The sequence below is a fragment of the Protopterus annectens genome, chromosome 13.part0 (assembly GCF_019279795.1).
Source record: "Protopterus annectens isolate FY-2018-M chromosome 13.part0, PAN1.0, whole genome shotgun sequence".
Taxonomy (NCBI): domain Eukaryota; kingdom Metazoa; phylum Chordata; order Ceratodontiformes; family Protopteridae; genus Protopterus; species Protopterus annectens.
Window position 1 is genome coordinate 757,729,834 of NC_056747.1, and position 21,198 is coordinate 757,751,031.

General features: G+C 41.4%; 1 protein-coding gene across 3 annotated transcripts in view; it reads left to right on the forward strand.

Annotated features, from left to right (window-relative positions):
* TP53I13 (tumor protein p53 inducible protein 13) overlaps window positions 1–21,198 on the forward strand; it is a 617,213-nt gene that overhangs the window by 490,525 nt on the left and 105,490 nt on the right. For all 3 annotated transcript variants that reach the window (XM_044054453.1, XM_044054452.1, XM_044054454.1), the window contains 2 exons: window positions 277–405; window positions 15,016–15,222. In XM_044054453.1, the coding sequence (XP_043910388.1) occupies window positions 277–405; window positions 15,016–15,222 (336 nt within the window). The remainder of the gene's footprint in view (window positions 1–276; window positions 406–15,015; window positions 15,223–21,198) is intronic.

Below are 21,198 nucleotides of genomic sequence, written 5' to 3' on the forward strand. Positions count from 1 at the left end.
GATATCAGCACTTTACATATTGCTAGGTATGCATATTTTTGTGGGCCAGATATAGTTATAGCTAGTAGTTTGAGTTGTGTGGGTTCCTTGTGATTTTACATTAGGATGTTTCTTTCTTCAAACACTTGGATGTAGCACACACATTGAAATTGTACATAATGGGTTGCAGAAGAGAGGGAGAGGAATTCCTGTCCATGTGAGATACCTGAAAATCCTGTCAGCTCATAGTTGTTCACAAGGTGACAGAACATTGATTAATTTTATTTCTGATTCTAGCATGGAGGAATTGCCTTTCTGTATCATCCATGTGTCCATCCAAGGCTAAAGGAAGAGCTTTCCTTGCTTGCTCGAGCTTGCATGCGCAAACATGTAGTAACTCCATATCACAACCTGAGCCAGGAATGGGTAAGAAAGTATACCAGCTATGTATGACTGACAAAATTAAGATTGCTGTGTATGATGTTTTTGAGTAGATTTACATTTTAGCATTGAAGAATACATGTTTAATTTTTAACAGTTGTGAAGGTAGATTGTAGTCAGAAGCTAAAGAAACTACATGGTAACAAATTTGGTAAAATACAGAAATAACTTCATAACAGCATGGAAACAAGAAAATGACTTGTGCTGGTGATGGAGAGGGATAAACCCTTGAACTTCTGTCTAGATGATCTGAGTTTGATTAGCAGCTCAGGCACTTGACAACACAGGCAGGGAGGATGGGGAGTGTCCATCCTGGGAGTGAGGAATAATGGTTCTGCAGACACAGATGTAGACAGAAATTTTAATTTTGTACTCTTGTGCTGTTATTGCTGTCCCCCAACCCACCTGGGATTTAAAAAAAAATCACTCTCTAACCCTTACTTCCCAGCACTTAATAAATGTTTGCATCACTTTCCCATAACACCTTTAAGTGTACATTTTTTCAGTCTATGTAACTCTTATTGGAGGCACAAAGTTAGACAGTTGTGAGCATAGTATGTCCTAAAAATCTATGGTTTCTCTAAGATGATGTTTTTCTTTCGGCTTTTCCTGGTTAGGGGTTGCCACAGCAGAACTCCGGTCCGCTAATGATTGGCAGTCTATTTTTACAATGCCGAGGTGCCAGCCCGACGCCCAACCTTCAACAAAGGCACTCCCATTCACACATGTCTTGTGAACATCACTTGTCCACGGGGAGGACATGCAGACTCCACACAGAAGGCGCTCCAGCCAAGAATCGAATGGGAGAACCTCTTGCTGTTGAGGCGACAATGCTACCGCTGCACCACCGCAAGTAATGTCTAGAAAATTGTACTCGGTAGGGTACAAAGAGTATGCCTATCTACATCCTTGCCAGCAGGCTTGCGCTGCAGCTGCTGTGCTCACACAAAGGACTGTGACCACATTTATGAGTGTAACGCAAGGAAAGTATGTCTGTTACACAGGGTATCCTCCAACCCATTACTGTGCATCAGCAAGTCAAATGGCATCAGAAATGTTTAGTCTGGGGATCTAAACCTCTTCTGCAACATCAACAGAACAGTTTGGAGGGACAGAAGATACCACTGCTGTGGAACAGACTTCCCCATCCCCATAAAACAAAGTTCATCCCCGTCCATTTTCAAGCACAGTTTTAATCTGTGGATTGGAAACGGAAAATTTAATCTAGGACTGCCCCCTGTAGTACTGGACAGAGGCAGCTCCTAAATGCAATTTTTCATGCGTGGGTCCCCACAAATTATCTATGGTATGATCCCAGTTACTTTCATTAGGGTAATATATAATTATTGACTATGGGATGGATAAGACCAGTCTATAACCAAAATGGATTAGTTATTTCGAGCACAAAAAGGGAAATTGGCTAGGCTTAAAGTGGCCCACAAGGTCAGCTAGCCTAGTACTAACCTGTGAACCTGTGTGTGGAGGGTGCTTGCTGCCCTGCAAAAGAAAAGGATTGATTGACTGTTGTGTGTTAAGTGCATATTCTTCATTTATGAAATTATGCTTGTATACCTTTACTTTGGAAGTCCATGCTGCAATAAACTTCAAAACCGTCCAGAAAACGTGACTGCGTGTTGAACCAGAATTAATAAAAAAAGAAAAACACACACTAAAAACTGCAAATCACTTCTTGTATATAGCTTTTATTAAAATTGAGCACTTCCAACTCTTAAATGCTTGAGACTTTATCAGAATTAAACAGGTATTAAAATCAAAACATGTAAAACTCTGTCATCCAACACATGATGCTCAACAGCCAATCAAATCTCTGCATGACAAAATCCAATTAAGACAGTATTAAGCATATATTAAATCAATAATCTATAAGTGGGTGTGGGTATATCAGGATTTATCCACAGTTGGCATGGTTTGATCATGAGGGCGAAGCTCGTATGATCAAACAAAGCCACCATGGGTAAATCCTGATATACCCACACCTGTGAGTGGGTTATTGCTATTGTACAATGACATTTTTTTTAAGGCAGAAATTGCTTATCATGCATAAATAATGTCTTTGTGTAACACAGTCGAAGTGTTCCTCCATGTTGTTTGCTATTCTTCCGTGATTTTTGATGTACTGAACATGCATATAGGAGTTACGTTCCCATGCTTGCACAGTACATCAGTGCTACTGAATTAAATTAACAGAGAAAAGATGATGTCCATCTGTTGCCCTTTTTTTTTAGTAGCAGTGGTGAAAGAGGATCTCCATTGTCATTGTACAATAGCAATATCTGGATGTTCTGCAAAGATTTGGACAGTTGAAAAGTAGAAGTGTCTGCTGAGATTTACAGAGGGACAGCACAAAAAAGAAGGAAAATCTGGTACATTTCTGTCCTTTTTATTTTTCAGAACATAAGTGATCTTTCTTCTTTTTTTTTTTTTGCACTGTCCCTCCGTAGTATATTCCAATACAAAAGTGTGGCTGCTGAATGGTACTTTAGCGGCTGGACTTTTTTTCTGTTGGAATAGGCTTGATTTACAACAGGCAAGCTGGTTGGGCTTACCAGTCAGCATTTACTTTAAGAAGTAATGAGCTTCCATTGTTTAATAAACATTTAAAGCAACAACAAAAACTACTGAGTAGAAAAATATATGAGAAGTTTATAATAAGTAACAATCATAACATATTATTTACCAAAAGAATATTTTTGGGGTTTCAAAACATCCTAATTATAATAATTTAGCTGGCTGGAACTTCAAAACACTTGAAATATAGATGATCAATAAAATGTGGTTGACTTGTAGCATTTAACTTTAGCTGCCATATCGGTTCTCTCTGCTTCAGTTTACTCTCCCAGGTTCCACCCCTAGGATTTTTATTCCCGTTTTCTAATAAAAAGAATAAAAATCTTTTAAAAATTATTGTGGAACAGAGAATGTTTGTATAATTCATTGTTTTTATTTCCATTTCCTTTGGCAGTGGATGGGTCAAATGTAAAGCCCAGTAACATGGTTAGAGCCATGAGATTTTATCTTATAGAGCTGATGCAAATAGGATCTGGAAGATTACAAAGAAAAATTGGGATTTAGCATTCAGCACTTAATTAAAATCAAAACAGCCGCGGTGGTGCAGCGGTAGCATTGTTGCCTCACAGCAAGAGATTCTCCCTTTCCATTCTCGGCTGGAGCGCCTTCTGTGTGGAGTCTGCATGTCTTCCCCGTGGTAGAGTGGCATTCGAAAGTTGTGTGAATGGGCGTGCCTTTGTTGAAGGTTGGGCATCGAGCTGGCACCGTAAAAATCTCCTGCTAATCATGGACCGGAGTTCCGCTGTGGCCACCCCTAACCAGGAAAACTATGAAACCTGCACAAAGCACCTCAGACCCAGATGGATAAAACACGAACAGCTTTATTACGAAGAAAGCACGAGTAAAAAATTAATGCTGACAGTGTAGAACACGTTTTTGTCATCAACTTCATCAGATAACAGTCTTTCTAGTTACACCCTTTATACATTAAGTAATTAAGTCATATCCAATGAAATTTCCAGTGAAATTCAAGCTACAATTAAGGGATGAAATAAAATATCCATAAATATGTGTTGTCACTTCATTCATCATATTACTGAACCATGATGATACTATAAATACCAACAATATGAAATATGTTGTAAAAAAGTCCTTTAAAATAGTTTTTTAAAATAGATTTATTAAAAACACATTAATCCTATCTAACATAAAAATTCAAGATGTATAATTCCAGGTGACATTATAACTTTGCTGTTCTTAATTTCAATACTGGTGCAAGTGAAATCATGTCATTGAGCCCTGGGGATTACTGGCTTCCAAAATTATCTGCCAGTATAATTCTCTGCATTCAAGAAGTGTTTCCCACATACCTCCCCTAGGGTCCACTACTACTACTACTTCCAGTATAAAAAAGTAAAATTCTGCTTCTTTACATAACACTGTGTTTATATAGTGCATTGTTTTCACATTTAATCCTAATGTTCATAAATTCTTTGTTTCAGTTTCCTTTCACTTTTGCCAATATAAAATTAATCACATTTTTTGCACGTAGCCAAATAAATAATACCTTTGGTATTACAGTTGGCAAAAGTATTTAGAACAAGTTTCATTTTCCTTGCTTGTAAATATACAGTTTCTCCTATTATAAGATGTGAACAATAATTACAGCTACTGCACTTGAATAAGCCTTTTTTCTTTTCCATACCTTTTTCAAAGTTGTGTCTATTTACACCCCTTTCTAATAAATTTTTAATGTTGTTTCCCTTGCGATAGATGTACTTCAAGTCATTGTCAAATATGTGTATTAAGCCTGACAGTTTCACAAAATGTTTCCATTCCCTGTCAATAATTCTCCAGCTATTCCTGACTGACCATCATATGTAGTTGTAACTCCAGCACTGTAGTTTTCATTTAATTGCTCATCAACCTTTTGTTCACTAGTTACTTGTAACTTCCGTAAAATAGGGGCAAATTTACAATTCCTTCCTGTTGTTACTTCCATACATATCTGGTCAAATAAGTCACAAGGATAATCTCTGTTCAAAAACAACCTTTTCAGTTCCCTACATTGACTGTGAAAAGTTTCGTCATCAGAGGTCATCCTACTTAAAAATACTAATTGGCCTTTTACTACTCCTTTCTTTTGGTGGGGTGGATGTGAACTAGTATAATGTAAATAGGAGTTTGAAAAGGTCTCCTTCCGATGTATCCTAGACTTAAAACCTTCTTCTGTCTTACTTATATTAACATCTAAGTAATTTAACTCATGTTGATCAAACTTGTAGGTAAACTTTACAAAACTAATTGTACCATTAATATAGTCTACAAATGAGACAGAATCATCTTTGCTACCTTCCCATAAAAACATAAATCATCTAAAAATCTACCATAAAATAACCAATAACTCTTATAAAAAGAATTTAAAATGTATTTATTTCCCCAGTAGGCCATAATAATATTAGCATATGTGGTAGCCCCCATAGCCACACCTCTGGACTGCATAAAATATTCACCTTCAAAATAAATAGTTGTTTTTCAATATTACTTCCATTAAAACCAAAACTGTTCTAAATTCGTTGTGTGCAATCTCATTAAAACCCACCAACATTTCCTCGAACCATTCCAAGCCCACGTCGTGTGGTATACTTGTGAATAGATCTACTACATCAAGAGTACCAAATGCAACCTTATTAGTAAATAAAGTATGATTCAAATATCTCAGAAAATCCCAAGAGTCCTTAAGTATATTACTGTTGTTCAATACCAACTTCTTGACTTTTAAATCTACATACTTTGCCAAAGGTGCTGCCACTGAACCCTCAGCAGAGACTATAGCTCTCCAAGGTGGGTCATTCACATCTTTGTGCACCTTTGGAATACAAAAAATTGAAGGCACCTTCGTTTTCTCAACATGTAAATATTTGTAAGTGTCCATATCTGTTAATCCTTCCATTAGTAAATCATTCAGTAACATAAAAAAAATTTTATACGCTATATTTATTTTGTTAATAGATGTTCTTATATATTTATCAGAATCATTTAAAATTTCCATCATTTTACCCTCATATAAGATGTAGTCCATTAGTACTACCCCCCCCCCTCCCCACCCTTGTATGGCTTCATTACCCTCAAATTTCTATTCTTACTCATATCTGTAAGAATTTCTTGTTCAGCCAAAGTTAGGTTGGGGGTGTACAATGTGTTGTCCCAAAGATGTTCTTAATTCACTTTCTACTGCCAATTCAAAATTTCTCAGTTGTGGATGCAAAGGTAGGTTGAATATGCTACTACGCACTAATCTATCTTCTTTAGGATTAATTTTCCTTCCATTGAAAACCAACTCAAGGTTTTTCTTTCTAACAAAAAGCTTGATATCTACCGTTAATTTAAAAATATTCGTTTTCTGCTTAGGTATAAAACCAAATCCTTTAGAAAATAATTCAAAACAAGTTTTGGTTATGGGAATGTCAGAATAATTAAAAATATTAAAATCCTTGTTTGTCCATTTAAAACCTTCATTAAACATACCATCTACTGGTTCCATGTTGGCTGTTTCTGCCCCTGAGGCCTCCATTCCCTCCCTTTGTAGTTTTTTGAATTGTAGTCTACCGGTTCTTTAAACATTAACCTTTCAGACCTCCTAAGTGGAGGGAATTCTAAGCTATCTAAATCATTTTCATTATGAAGTGAATCATTCATTCCCCTAAGTTCATGAGTTTCATTCTCATGAAAACCAGTTCTTCCCTTTCCCCAAACCCTAGGTTTATGGTAGTGTGCCTTCGTTTTGTATTCATTAATATCCCTTTCAATTTTACCTACCTTCCTGTTTTGCACCTCTATACATCTAAATTCCAAATTTTTTAATAATTTGTAATATTTTCCTTTTTCTTCTTCCACTGTAAATAGTAAATAATTAACTATTCCTTTATTAATTCGCTCTATATTGGTATGTAATTTTTCCATCTCACACTCATTATTCTTGATTATAGCTCTCATTATATCAAAGCCACATTTGTCAAAAGCAACCATTAGGTCATAATGAAAATCAGTACCCTCTAAAACATTATTAGGGTATTTACATACTCTAAGACCTTTTGGCACAATATTCAAGTGTAAGCAATGCTTTAAGTATGCATTATCCATGTCAAGCATTTTATATTTGTATAGAAAGTAATCCAAATCATTTAACTTGTTAACATATGTTCCATTGAAACTAGTGTTAGACAATTTCTTTTCAAATTTGAATTTAACATTTAAAATGTCTGTTAATTGTCTCTTGGTACCTGGTAAGCAACCATTGCTGTCCGTTCGTATTTGCGCGAGCCTGTTTTGTTAGTTTTTGCTCGCGCCCCTTCAAGTGGATAACTTTCAGTCTCATTGATAACTGTAATATGAGGGAAGCCATCCAGGCTCCCATTGTCAGCAATATCAGTTCCAAAAACATCTTGAGCATCTCTTTCTTTGTTTGCGGCCGTTACTTCATTCGAAACAGAACGCCTAACTACTTCCTGGTTGCCGGGTAAAGGTAGTGATGATAACAGCAAGGCCATGGATTGGCTAACGGTTGTAAGAAGTCCCACTAGCTGCGTCAACTGCCCAATGAGCTTCCAAAGCTCACCAACCTCGGATCCCTTACTTCCACTGTCCAAAGTCATAGCCATCTGAGTATCCATCCAAAACACAAACCAAAAACAAAAAGGAACGGATGGTGCACAAGAAAACTATGAAACCTGCACAAAGCACCTCAGACCCAGATTGATAAAACATGAACAGCTTTATTATGAAGAAAGCACGAGTAAAAAATTAACGCTGACAGTGTAGAACACGTTTTCGTCATTAACTTCATCAGATAACAGTCTTTCTAGTTATACCTTTTATACATTAAGTAATTAAGACATATCCAATGAAATTCAAGCTACAATTAAGGAATGAAATAAAATATCCATAAATATGTGTTGTCACTTCATTCCTCCTATTACTGAACCATGATGATACTGTAAATACCAACAATATGAAATATGTTGTAAAAAAGTCCTTTAAAATAATTTTTTTAAAATAGATTTAACCGGGAAAAGCTGAAAGAAGAACAACTTAATTAAAATCAAAGTTGGTAGAAGAACAGATAGTGTTCAACAGAGGGAAAATGTTGAGGAAATTATAGAGAATAACAGTAATAACTACACTCCAAGTGTGGTTATTGTACACATTGTAGTTTTTTTTTTTTTTTTTTTTTTTGAATGGCCCCAGTGCTATTGTGGCTGCTTTGGCAAATTCTTTGGATGCCATGGACATTTCTGTGGAGAAACCAGTGGTGTGGTTTAATTGGCTTCCTGTTCTACACAAGACTGTTTTTAGATTAGAATTTATGAACATTGTTATGATATAAAGCATAGCAATGAAAACAAAATTTTACATTCTCTGTTAAGCAGTGATTTTAAAATATTTTATTCTTTGTATTAGAAAAAATGAATAAAAATCTTAAGGGTGGAACCTGGTAGAGCAGACTGGAGATATAGAGAACCTATCTTGCAGCGATAAAGTTAAATGTCATAAGACAAAACCAGGTTTAAATGATCATATCTCTGTTTCCAGCATTTTAAAGCTGCGGTCAGCCACATTATAATTAGTGATCTGAAGTAGGATATTCATTTGTCTGCAACCTGTGGGTTATGGATCCGATATCGGATCTGAACCGGCATGGTTTTCCAGCTATGGATCCAAGCTCTCAGCTCCTCCCCTCACCCATAATGCCCTGCTCTACCCTCATGACCTCAGATCTCGTTTGCCGCGCTGGTGACTGGATTTGGGTACATAGCTCTCAGCTAAGTGGTATTTTATTACTTGTAAAATCAAAAAAGTTTTTGGTTCTTTGAGTGATTCTGTGTGAAAGTTTAGGTTTCCCTTTCTGAAAAGTGTAATTTGAGTTTAATTTGAGTTAAATTAAGTAATTTTTATTCCCTCCACTCGCTGTTGCGTAGAGTGTGTGTGTAGGCCTGTGTGTCTTTTTGGTTTAAGTTACTTTCAGTAGCTTTTAGTGATTTATAGATTATGGCTGATCAGCCTAAATCTATTTTTTCAAAATGCTCCGAGTGTGGCCATAAGCTCTCACCGGCTGATGGCCACACTCGGTGTGTTAAGTGTCTCGGGGTTGAACACCTCACATCTGGTTGTTCCATTTGTGCAGGGTTCAACCCCAGGGCACTGAGGGAGCGGAGGTCCAAGCTGGTCTTGGCGGGTCTTTTACCGCCAGACTCGGCTCCGGCCTCCGCTCCTTCGGGGACTACTGTGGCTACAGTTGTTCCCCCTGTGGCACCCCCTCCTGCTCCTGGGACTCAACCTCCCGCTTCTGGAGAGGAGAGGGATGCTACTAAAAAGGACCGGAGGGAGAAGCACCACAAGCGGCGGGCCGAGACCTCTGTTTCGGCCCCGCCAGCCAAGCGGGCTTCTCCCCCGGCTCCGTTGTCGGTTCGGTCTCCTCCTTCTCGGCTCCGGTCCCCTGTGTGCTTTTCACCGGGTCCTGAGGAGGAGGAGACCCGATCTCCGTCGAGGCTATCGAGGAGGCACTCCAGGCCTACCTCGGTAGCCTCGTCGAGATCTACCCATAGCCTTTCTGATGCTGATCTGGACGGATGATGAGAAGGTTCATCCAGGCCCAGATGCAGATGGGAGTGCTCTTGCCTCCCCTCGGGGAGCTCAACACCCTTTTAAGCCTATTGCTCCTTCTCCGACCCGCTATCCGGGTTCGGAGCAGCTGGAGCCTAGCAGCTTCGGGGGTGGGTCGGCGCCGATAGTACTTGGTACCGGATCCGACCCTGCCCTCGAGTGCGTCGGACCCGACCTCTCGGAGCCTGGATCCGAGCTTCGGATCCGGGGGGATCAGTGCTCCTTCGGCGCCGTCTGTGTCGGAGCGTACTGTCCCTTCGGATCCGAGTGCTTCGGCGCCGGCTCCGGTCCACTCCTCGGATCCGAGGGGGAGCCGATTGTCGGATCCTTTGGTCGAGGTCGGCTCCCCTTCGGCTTTTGATGTGGTGGAGAGGGCTCTGTTGAGGGTCTCCGGACCCCCGGCACTTGCTTCGGCTCCGTCCCGCGCTCCCTCTGCACTGGGCCAGGCTTCCACCATCCGGCCCCTGGGACAGCCCGTTTCTGTGCCCCAAGTTGCTCCTATGGAGCAAATTGCTGCTGCGAGGACTCCTCTGACAGCCCCCCAGAGGAGGTCCCTCGCAAGCATACGTGCAAAAGGAGGCACATTGACTCCCCCGAGTCTCTCACAGAAGACACGGACTTGGAGGAAGGGGAAGGCTCCCCACGGTCACCCCCCGAGGATGTCTCCTTTGGAGACATCATGGAAATGCTCCGTATAAGGGGTGGTCTGCCCCAAGTCTTCCTCGGACGAGTCCGTGTTCTTGGAGGCATTTGAAGCGGGCCCGTCTACCTCTTGGGTGTCCCCCTGCCGGCCCCTGGTGGACCTTATTACCACCAGGGCGTGGAAGGAACCGGACACCGTGGAGCCAATTCCCAAAAGACCGGATAGGATCCTTAGTCCGCCATCCGACCGGACCCATTGGAGTAAGGGGCCTCCGGTAGATGCCATGTTGACGGGCGGCCACAAAGAGGAACTGGCTCAGGAGAGTCCCTCAGTCCACCCACCGAGCAAGGAGTCTCGGATGATGGACCGCTTGGGGAAGCGGATGTTCAGTTCGGCGACCTTCTCGGTAAGGGCGCTGAACTATTTGGCACATGTTATTCGGATGCAGCGAGATCTTATTAAGGAATACGCTGCATCCCCCCCTGAGTCCATTTCGGAGGAGGACAGAGTTCTGCACTCCACCCGTATGGCCACTCTTAGGTCAGTTACAAATACTTCTATGCGGCTACTCTCCCATGCAGCGGGAGGCGCCGCTAGAGCTGCGGGGACAGGACTGGTCACTAGACGTCAGGCCTGGCTCCGTCACTGCGATTTTTCTGAGCCCTTCAAAGCGTCGTTTGCGAACGCCCCCTTTGATGGTTCTGCTCTGTTTGGCAAGACCGTTCGCGAGACGTTGACCCAGAGCGAAAAGGACGGGAAGACGCTGTCTGCCATCGGAATCCGCTTCTCTGCACCCCAGAGGCCCTATTCTAGGAACCAAAAGGGTCAGAAGAAGATGTGGTTCCGGAAGTCGCAGCAGTCCCAGCCTGCTCCGGACAACCAGTCCTTCCGTGGCAGAGGAGGACAGGGAGGACGCCGCCCTAGAGGCAGAGGGGCTCCCAGAAACTTCGGGTCCAGGGAACCTTTCTCTGAATGGCCCGCGCAGCAACCCTGAGGGGTTGCCCGACTGCTCTACTCTGGAGGCAGTCGGGGGACGTTCGGGGCACCTAGCGGCATGGGAGTCCATAACATCGGACCGCTGGGTTCTCCAAATCATATCCAGGGGATATCGCATTCCTTTCCTTCACCTTCCAAAGTTGGTGTCCCTCCCAGACGTCCCACCCGGTCAACGGGAGGCCGCTTTGGCAGAAATTGGCCATCTGCTAAAGAAAAGAGCCATCCAGCCCGTTCCCCCAGACCAGATCGGATCAGGGTTCTACTCCAGATTCTTTTTAGTGCCAAAAAGGACGGGGAACTAAGACCAATCCTAGACCTCTCTCTCTTGAATCTGGCAGTCCCCAAAGAAAAATTCCGAATGGTCACTCTACAATCTATTCTCCCCCTTCTGGGAGAAAATCACTGGATGTGCTCGATAGACCTCAAGGACGCGTACTACCACATCCTGATGGACAGGCGCTCCAGGAGGTTTCTCCGCTTCCGGCTGGGAGCCAGTCACTACCAGTTCGGGTCCTTCCCTTTGGTCTCACCACAGCCCCAGGGTGTTCACCAAAGTATTAGCAGTGGTAGCGGCCCACCTGAGGCTTCAGGGGGTGCAGGTCTTTCCCTACCTGGACAACTGGCTTCTTACCGCCCCAACAAGGCATCTACTTCTATTGGCGCGAGACTCCTTTCTCCATCTTGCTCCCTTTCTGGGCATCACAATAAATACAAAAAAGTCCAACCTGGCGCCCACACAGCTCTTAGATTTTATAGGGGCCAGGCTAGACACAAGGAGTTTACGAGCCTTCCTCACTACGGACAGAGTTCTAAATCTGCAGCTCCAGGTGCGGGCCATTCTCCATTCAAGTTCTGTTCCAGCGGAGTTGGTCCTGAGGGCTCTGGGGTCCATGGCATCGGCTATAGCACTTCTTCCTCTTGCCAGGCTCAATATGCGCATTCTACAGTGGACGCTCTTAGTACAGTGGTCATACCTTGCTCTCCCCATGCATCATCCCATAGCGATCAGCAAGGCTTGCAAGCGGTCCCTCTTGTGGTGGCTCCACTCCCCGGATCTCCACAGAGGCCGCCCATTTTGTGCTTCTCCCCCTCTCGCCACGGTGACCACGGACGCCTCCCGCCTCGGGTGGGGGGGGGCACTTTGCGGGCCGGACCGTCCAAGGCACGTGGAACGATTCAGAGACCTTACTGCATATCAATGTTCTAGAGATGAGAGCAGTGCTCTTAGCGTTGCTAGCACTTCAGGACTTTCTTCCCTTGGGAACAATTGCGATTCAATCGGACAACATGTCTGTTGTCTGGTACATCAACAAGCAAGGGGGAACAAGGTCTTACCCTCTTTGTCGAGAGGCCATGAGAGTTTGGGAATGGGCAACCTCCACCAATCGCTTTCTAATAGCAACGCACATTCCGGTCGGTCCAACATCCTAGCGGACAAGCTCAGTCGCACCATTCTGACCCCTTACGAGTGGTCTCTCAATTGTCAAGTAGCGGAACGCATATTCGCACGGTGGGGAACCCTTCATGCGATCTTTTGCTTCTCCCTCAAACACCAAGTGCGACAGTTTTTCGCTCTAATACCTCCTCCCGGAGGTACCCCAAGAGACGCTCTGGTGCATGCTTGGCCACCCGGTCTTCTGTATGCCTATCCACCCTTGCCTCTGATGCTCCAAGTTCTTCAGAAAGCCTCTCGGGTGGGTTGCAGAATGATTCTCATTGCTCCATTCTGGCCTCGACAGATCTGGTTCCCCTTCCTAAGGTCTCACTCGGTGAATCCTCCTTGGATTCTAGATCCCATCCCGGATCTGATATCCCATCCATCCTGCATTCCTCCTCCGAATCTGGACAACCTGAAGCTGACCGCTTGGCTGCTCCAGTTCCACTCCTGATAAGGACTCGGTATTTCTTCACCGGTAAAGGCCATTTTGGTGGCGGCTCATAAACCATCCACTAGAAAGGTTTACGAAGCAAATGGAAGCGTTTCTCTTTGTGGGCGGAGCGGCAAGGCCTGAATCCCTTCACGGTTCCTCTCCCTTTAGTGCTTGACTTTCTAACCACTCTCTTTAACGATGGTGCCAGCAGTTCCACAGTCAAAGTTCAACTGGCGGCAATTTCTCACTATCACATTGGCCATGACTCTAATCCTCTTATGTCAGCCAAATTGTGTAAAATATTTCTTAAAGGTACTTTTCTTCTCAGGCCCCTATAAAACAAGCAGTTCCTCCTTGGGACCTTTCTTTGGTCCTACAGGCCTTGACCGCTCCTCCTTGAGCCAGCGGCTACGGTGGATCTCAAATTCTTGTCCTACAAGACAGCCTTTTGGTAGCCATTACATCAGCCAAGAGAGTTTCTGAACTTCAAGCTTTATCAGCTAAACCTCCTTACTTGGTATTTCATCCGGACCGTGTCTCCCTCAGGACCAACCCGTCCTTTCTTCCTAAAATCGCTTCTGAAGCAAACATCAATCAATCCATTAACCTCCCTGTTTTCTTCCTAAATATGAAAACAAAGGTGAATATAAGCTACATTCACTAGATGTTCACAGGCAACTTAGATTTTATCTGAACAGGACAGCTGGTCATAGGCAATCCGACCAGCTGTTTATTTCCTTTGCAAAATTCAATTTGGGCAAGCCAATCTCTAAAGTTTCTCTGTCCCGCTGGATTTCACAGTGCATTTTATTGGCTTATCAAGCTTCAGGAAGGCCGACCGGAGGGTGTTCATGCCCATTCAACCCGGTCAGTTTCTACCTCGGCAGCCTTCAAGGCTAGGATTCCTCTAGATGATATTTGTGCAGCAGCCACGTGGGCTTCATCTCATACGTTTATTTCCCACTATAAGTTGGATCTTGCATCTAGGGTAGAGCATCCTTTGGCTCAGCGGTGCTCGGAATATCCTTCCATGATGGCCGCCCAAGATTCAGGTAGCTGGGGACTCTGTCCCACAGGTTGCAGACAAATGAATATCCTACTTCAGATTTAGAAGTTATGTACTCACCATAACGTTCCATCTGAGTAGGTGTATTCATTTGTCTGCAACCATCCCGCCCTCCTATCCCCCTGGCCTTTCAGTTTCCTGCATATTCTTTGTTACCCTTTTTAGGGTATTGTTGCTTTGGCAAACTCGATCTGAGGTCATGAGGGTAGAGCAGGGCATTATGGGTGAGGGGAGGAGCTGAGAGCTTGGATCCATAGCTGGAAAACCATGCCGGTTCGGATCCGATATCGGATCCATAACCCACAGGTTGCAGACAAATGAATACACCTACTCAGATGGAACGTTATGGTGAGTACATAACTTCTAATTTTTAAACACCTAAAATTTTCTTCTTTATGTATATTTAAAATATTTTTTGTGCAAGATTATTTATTTTATACTTTTCTGTATAGTTATATGTAATAGTTTTATTGTTGATTTAAATATTTTTTTAATACATGACTAATGCTGTTAATTGGATTTTGTCATGTAGAGATTTGATTTGTTGTTGGATGTAACATTTTGGATGATTGAAGATTTTTGTGGTTTGAATATTTGTTTAATTTTGACGAAGTCTCAAGCATTTAAGAGATGAAAGCTCTCAGTTTTAATAAAAGCTGCATACAAAAAGTGATTTGCAGTTTTTTAGTGTGTGTTTTATAAGCCCGTGCTTCAACCAAGTTTTGTAGAACCCATTAACTGTTTAAAGTATATTAACTGGTTTTCAGGTTATGCCAAAGTAAGTTTAAATATTATCACAAAACCTCAATTTTGCTTATTTTTTCCAGCCAATTGCACTGGTGGCTTGGGGTAAGACATTAGAAATGTCAGCAGTTGACCTGAGAGAAGCTCCTACATGGCTGAGAAGGAATGTGAACAGAGCTTATGAGTCTGACATGAAATATGATGGTACTTATAACTACTTACTCATCCATGAGTCTGAACTGGTGTCTGATGACAACGATAAGTTGGTTTGCCCAGACAAAAATATCCAGGTAAGGAAGATAAAGTATTTTGTCAGGTACTCTTAACATTGAGGTGTTAACCTTCCTTTGCTCTGCAATCTTCTCTATTATTGTCAGTGTTTTGTTTGAAGCCTTCTGGATATGGTTTCACATTTTTGTTTTCAGAGCTGACATCAGGTGTACTTTTCTAAGTCTTCCTGATGGTCATAATGGTCATCTGAATTCCTTCAAGTTCTGTGTGAATCTGCCCAGTTTGAAGGGATTTTAACTGATTTTAACTTTTGTTGCTAGTTGATTAGAAATTACTATGATTACTGTAGCTTCTTCTGCCAAGTACTTTAATAGCTTATATTTTATCATTTTTATGTTACTTGCATAAGTCTTGTAAGGTCCTCTGCTTTCTCTACTTTTAAGTGTTTGTAGAAAACAGGTGCCATTAAATGATTTCTTCAGTCTGTCATCAGTTTTGAAGTTAAAAACACACTTAGGTGTACTGTGAATGTTACCAACGATTCAACGTGGCCATCAAGTTAAGATGTAAAGTTTTAGAAGTCTGCCTTTTGAAGGAAAAGATTAAACTGTCATTAAGGAGCCTGAGGTTTTATCTGACTATAAAGGAGAAGTGGAGCAAGAAAAATATCTTGAGCTTCACCTCTTTAGATAGAAACCATTTGAGAAATAATCAATGTGATGATTTTTGATTCCCACATTTATTTATTTATTTACATATTGCTTCCCTGCAGGATCTCATCCTCTCCATGCATCCAATCGGCCCATTTATTTTTCTGCAGCGGTGGAAGCCATGCATTCCTGGGCTAAGTCGGTCCTGCCTGGAACTTCTGTTGGCCCATCTGTCCTCGTAGGTGAGTCAGGTGGTAGGGAGTAGGCTAGCTTTGCTGTTCCTGCAGGGCAGCCTAGCCTCTTCTGGGGTGGAGCACTACCTTCCTTTCATCTGTTCACTGAGCTCAACTGTGTACTGCCTTCCAAGGGGAGTATCCCTTTGCACACAACATCCCTTGGCTTGTGCACGACAGTTCATGTTCCCTAGGCCCGTATTCCGTGGGAGTAACATCTAGTGCTTCCACTAGGTGTCTCCAAGTGGCAAACCAGAGCCACCTTCCTTCCCCCAGGAGAGTAAGCTGGCAGCTGTTGCGCACTCCCATCCTTTCCTACTAGCTCCTGCATATGCCTGAGCTGCTAATCGAACTTGGTTATCTGCAGCATAATCGGGGTTTTATCCCTCAATATTGTGGAGCTTGCTTCACCTTTATTTTGCATATTTTTATTTGTACTTTTAATCTGGTGATAAGACACCTCCAGCATAGTTTCTCTTTTTCTAGTTTCACACTGGTACCCTGCTACTTGATGTAATTGTTCATTTTTTTCTTTAGTAATTTCATGACACACTGTTTTGACCAGTTTGTCTTGACTCCCTAAGACACTAGGAGGAGGCAAGAGACAGGAAACCACAGTCGTCATACGACTGACAGGGTGTGTTTTTCAGTTGCAAGTTTATTTCCATGTTTCATATTACTGAAAACATATACATATTTACATTTCTTTTTTTATTCTTCCATATTTTCATGTCTTAGCTGGAACATATGCAGACTTGTTTGTGTTTATTACAGTGTCTTTATACTGTTTAACTTAAAAAGCTTTAGATTTTGTCTTTGAGAACTTTTCTTAAGTAAGAGTAGGGAAAAACATTGATGCATTTTAATCTCTTTTACAATATACCATTAAAAAGATCCCATACAAGTGTTGACATCCAAGATGTACGCAAACTGAGGAATGTGTTGATTAAGATCTCTACCTGTGGGAAATCTGAAAAATTGATAAAAAGGCCAGTAGAAGTTATCAGTTTAGGCAAATCTCGGTTGCTGGCCAGTAATTACATCACCTTTATGCAAGCGAAGAATAAGTTTGGAAAAAGTAAACAAAAATGAACCACAAAAAGAAAAAAATATGTTTAATAAGAACATCATAGTTATTTAGCAGTTCAAGATTCAGCTTTAGTACAGGGCATGGCTTCTATTAATTTAGAGGAAAAACATAATCAAATGCACTGAGACTGGTTTAAAATGTAAGATAGTGAAGGAATATACGAAATGAAATTGCAAATGGCCGAAAATAGAAGCAGCTAATTAGATGAGCTGATAGTACTGCAAAAATCAGAGTGTGAAATGGAAAGACTGAACGTGAGACTTCTGAAAAAGAGCGGTTTCAAAAATAGAGTAGAAAGGTAGAATATGCAGGGGAAACCTGATATTTTATAAAGTGGAAGGAATAGACTGCAGTAATCACCGGAGATTTGTATTAGTAAAGGTGCAATCATACCAGCAGACGGAGTTATGCCTAACAAAACTTTGGCAGAAGAGACAGGTATTAAAAATGGGGACCCCAGACAGTGAACAATGATTGTTCATTAGCCAGAGGAGAAGCAAGTTTATCCTAGCAGTTAAGTAATATCTAAAGGCAGTTGAATAGTTCAAGTTTCTAAATCCAGCTGTCTTCAGAATCCCCATCAATGTTTAAAGCTGCAAGAAAACCAGTAGGAAAACTAAAGTTAGTAAGAAGGTGTGAGTTATACCTGTGTTGTCTGTTCACTCAGAAGAGTGTACACTTATGCTTTATTGAATTGAATCAAAGACCGTATTGGATATGGAATAGGCTTTGAAGGAGGTAAAACGTTAGCCACCAAAGTGGTGTGAGGCAGTAAGGTGAATGAGAGCCTCATTTCTTACTCTTCTGACAGTAAGAAAACCCATAGGGAAATTTTGCCAGTGAAACACTACCCATTGTTTTAAAGGAAATGCTTGAGTGACAGAAAAAAAGCCCAGGTGTTGAATAGAAGAATTGGGCTACCTTGGACTCAGACCAGAGACCAGTATTGGGAAGTCAGTATGATCAGGAAGAAGACCAGCAACAAAGTTAAATTGATGAGTAGGTGGTAAGCTGAAAAGTATCAGTCCTGCTAGACGCAGTTTAGACATGTGAACTGCAGTTATACAAGAGGAAATGAGTGGAAAAGACTGGACATTATTTTGACTCTTAACTTGGTAAAAGAACTGATAAGCAAAAAAAAAAAAAAAAAACACAAAAAAACACACAGTATGTCATTAATATTTGGAAAGATACTAAATGGATCAAAGAAGTAATTACAAGTAAAACAGTTTGTATTACTATCTGTATAAAAGTTTCCTCCTGTAAATTGCATGCTGTTTTGTAAAGTAGTTATATATAGTATACTGTCAGATGTATTTTAAATGTGAAGTTGGGGGAGTATTGTCATTGACTGCCTTGTATAATAGTGATGTTAAATGAGTAATAAAGTACTTTTTCTTAGTTGCATTGTATCCGGGCTTTACACTGTAACAAGAAAAGAAAGGCTGGAAAGAAGAAAAGTAAAACATCAGTTAAAAGGGTCAAGTTTGTAATGCATGGTCTTCTAAGGATATTGAACAAATTTCCACTATACATAAGAAGAAATGTGAAAGTGCGTTTAAAATTAGACTAGACGCTTGTACAGTTGATAAAAATTATGAATGCGACATAATGTCTTTCGAGTTTCTCAATGAGCAGTGTCCTTAGACATGTTCCTTTAGCTATGAACTATGGCAATGCCATGCTGCATTTTCATTCTGAAGGGGTAATTGTACAGTTGTACAGACTCACCTTTCAGGAGTGTAAAAGCAATGGTGCAGGATATGAGTCTGAATCCAATAGATGGCATGTTGAAAAATTAGGTCCAAAATATTTAAAAGTGCCCAAGTTGTGGTATTTTTTGAAAGTACTATAGAAATGCACCGAAGAGAGAATTGTCTAGATTCTGATATATTACAATATGCTTCTGAGCAGTATCACACCACTGGTTCAGGGAGTAACGTGGTCCTCTAGCTGTATATACTAAAACACAGGAGTAAGGGTGGGGGTGGATTAGAAATTCTGCAGTGGGAGGTTTGGTTGGGTATATTTTATTTATACATTGATAAATTCCCTGAGGATGTTTCAGACAGTTTTAACCATTTCTTTACAGAGACAATTCAAGCCCTAGCTAGCCAATTACCTCCTAGCTCCCCTGGCTCTGATAGCACCACCCCTATAAACCTTCTCTCGTTCAGCTTCCAACCAGTGTCCACATTGCTTATCCGTACCGTGATCAAAAAATTAAAACCCACCACACTCTCCGCTGACCAACTCCCCGCCAAGTACCTTCAAAAATCAGCTGATGCCATTGCCTATCTAGTATCAATGCTAATTAATCGTACCATAGTAGAGGCTAAAATTCCCACCATTTGGAAAACATCATACGTAATCCCACTACGTAAAGGAGGTTCCTCCACTGAATTTTCCAATTATAAACCAATAGCTATACTTTCTCCACTAGCTATGATTATGGAAAAAATGTATACACAAACAACTTATGCACCACCTAATTCAGAATCACCTCATGGCCGATACCCAACACCACAGCACAACTTTTGCCCTACTAGCATTTACCAGTACCATAAATAATAATCATAACAATAATCACATGTCCTCAGCCCTCTTCTTGGATCTTTCCAAGGCGTTCGACATGGTGGATCACCAACTTTTGATTCACATCCTGCAATCTTTCTGTCTAAATTCTAAAGCCATTCAATGGTTTAAATCCTACCTCAGTGGGAGGCAGCAGGCTGTTCTGTGGCAGAACAAGCTCTCTAACCTATTACCTAACACCCTTGGAGTACCACAAGACTGCATATAAAGGCCTCTACTTGTATACAGTCATCCCAAATGTCAGCTGTATCCAATATGCTGATGACTCCACCCTGATTTGCTCAGCTACATCTCCTTCAGACTTGAGGTCTGCTACCCAGTTCACCTTTAATACTATAGAAAAGTGGCTGTCCAAACGTCAGTTGTTAATAAATCCCAAAAAAACTAAAATGTTATTCTCACCAACACAAAGATCTGCTGCTTTTACTTTCGCCATAATTGCAAAAGATGGCACAATGTCCCCTGACCCCTCTACAAAGCTATTAGGTGTCATTATTGATAATGACCTAAAGTTTGACCTACATGTAAACCAATCGATCAAGACCATCAATAAAAAACTTGGGTCACTGTATAGAATATAAAAGCCTTATTAACCCCTCCAGCTAAAATTGCCATAGCTTGCTCTCACCTGCTTTTAACACTTCTGTATGCTTCCCCCCCCTTCTCTGTAATCTAAACAAGACTGTACTTAATAGACTGTCAACCTGCTGTAATCATATTGCCAGGTTTGCCACTGGCCTGCCTTTTAGAACACACCACTGCATCAACCTTAAACAGCTTGTGTTGCTAGAACTTCCCAGTCTAATCTAATATAACCTTCTGATTATGGCTAATAAAATCATCTATAATGCAGATAATACACCAGCTTTTAAAAATATTATCACCCCCTATAACAATCCGAGACTGCTTCGATCCTCGAACAGACTAATAATTCAGACAATCAAAATTAACAATATAGCCGGCGATTCCCTCTTGCAAACTCTGCAGGCAGAGCCTGGAACCTACTTCCAGCTGATATTACTTTGCTCTCCTCCTTATGCCAATTTAAAGCAGCTAAACTCAAACGTCTAGCACTAAACTGGCTTTGCCACTGCATCAAGTCTGGCTAACTCTCATCATGAATGTGAATAATCAGTTAATCAAACTACTGTTTAATTTTCACCTGACTGTTACCAGGGGTAACTCGAACTTGTAAAATTGTCTATTCCTGTCTGCTTATGTATTCTTTGTAAATACCATAGCTGTAATATACCTTCTTTGTTATTGCATCTGTCTAACTTGGAGCTTTTCTCCCCGGGCCGCTGCTGAAAATGGACATGAATCCAGTCAGACTATCCCGGTCAACAAATGTAAAATAAAATAAGTATACAGGAAACTACAGTGGATGTTTTGTAACAGTATGTTGCATTGTAAGGGTCTGACAATGAACTGAATGCTGACTCTCACATGACATTTGAAGACTGTGTG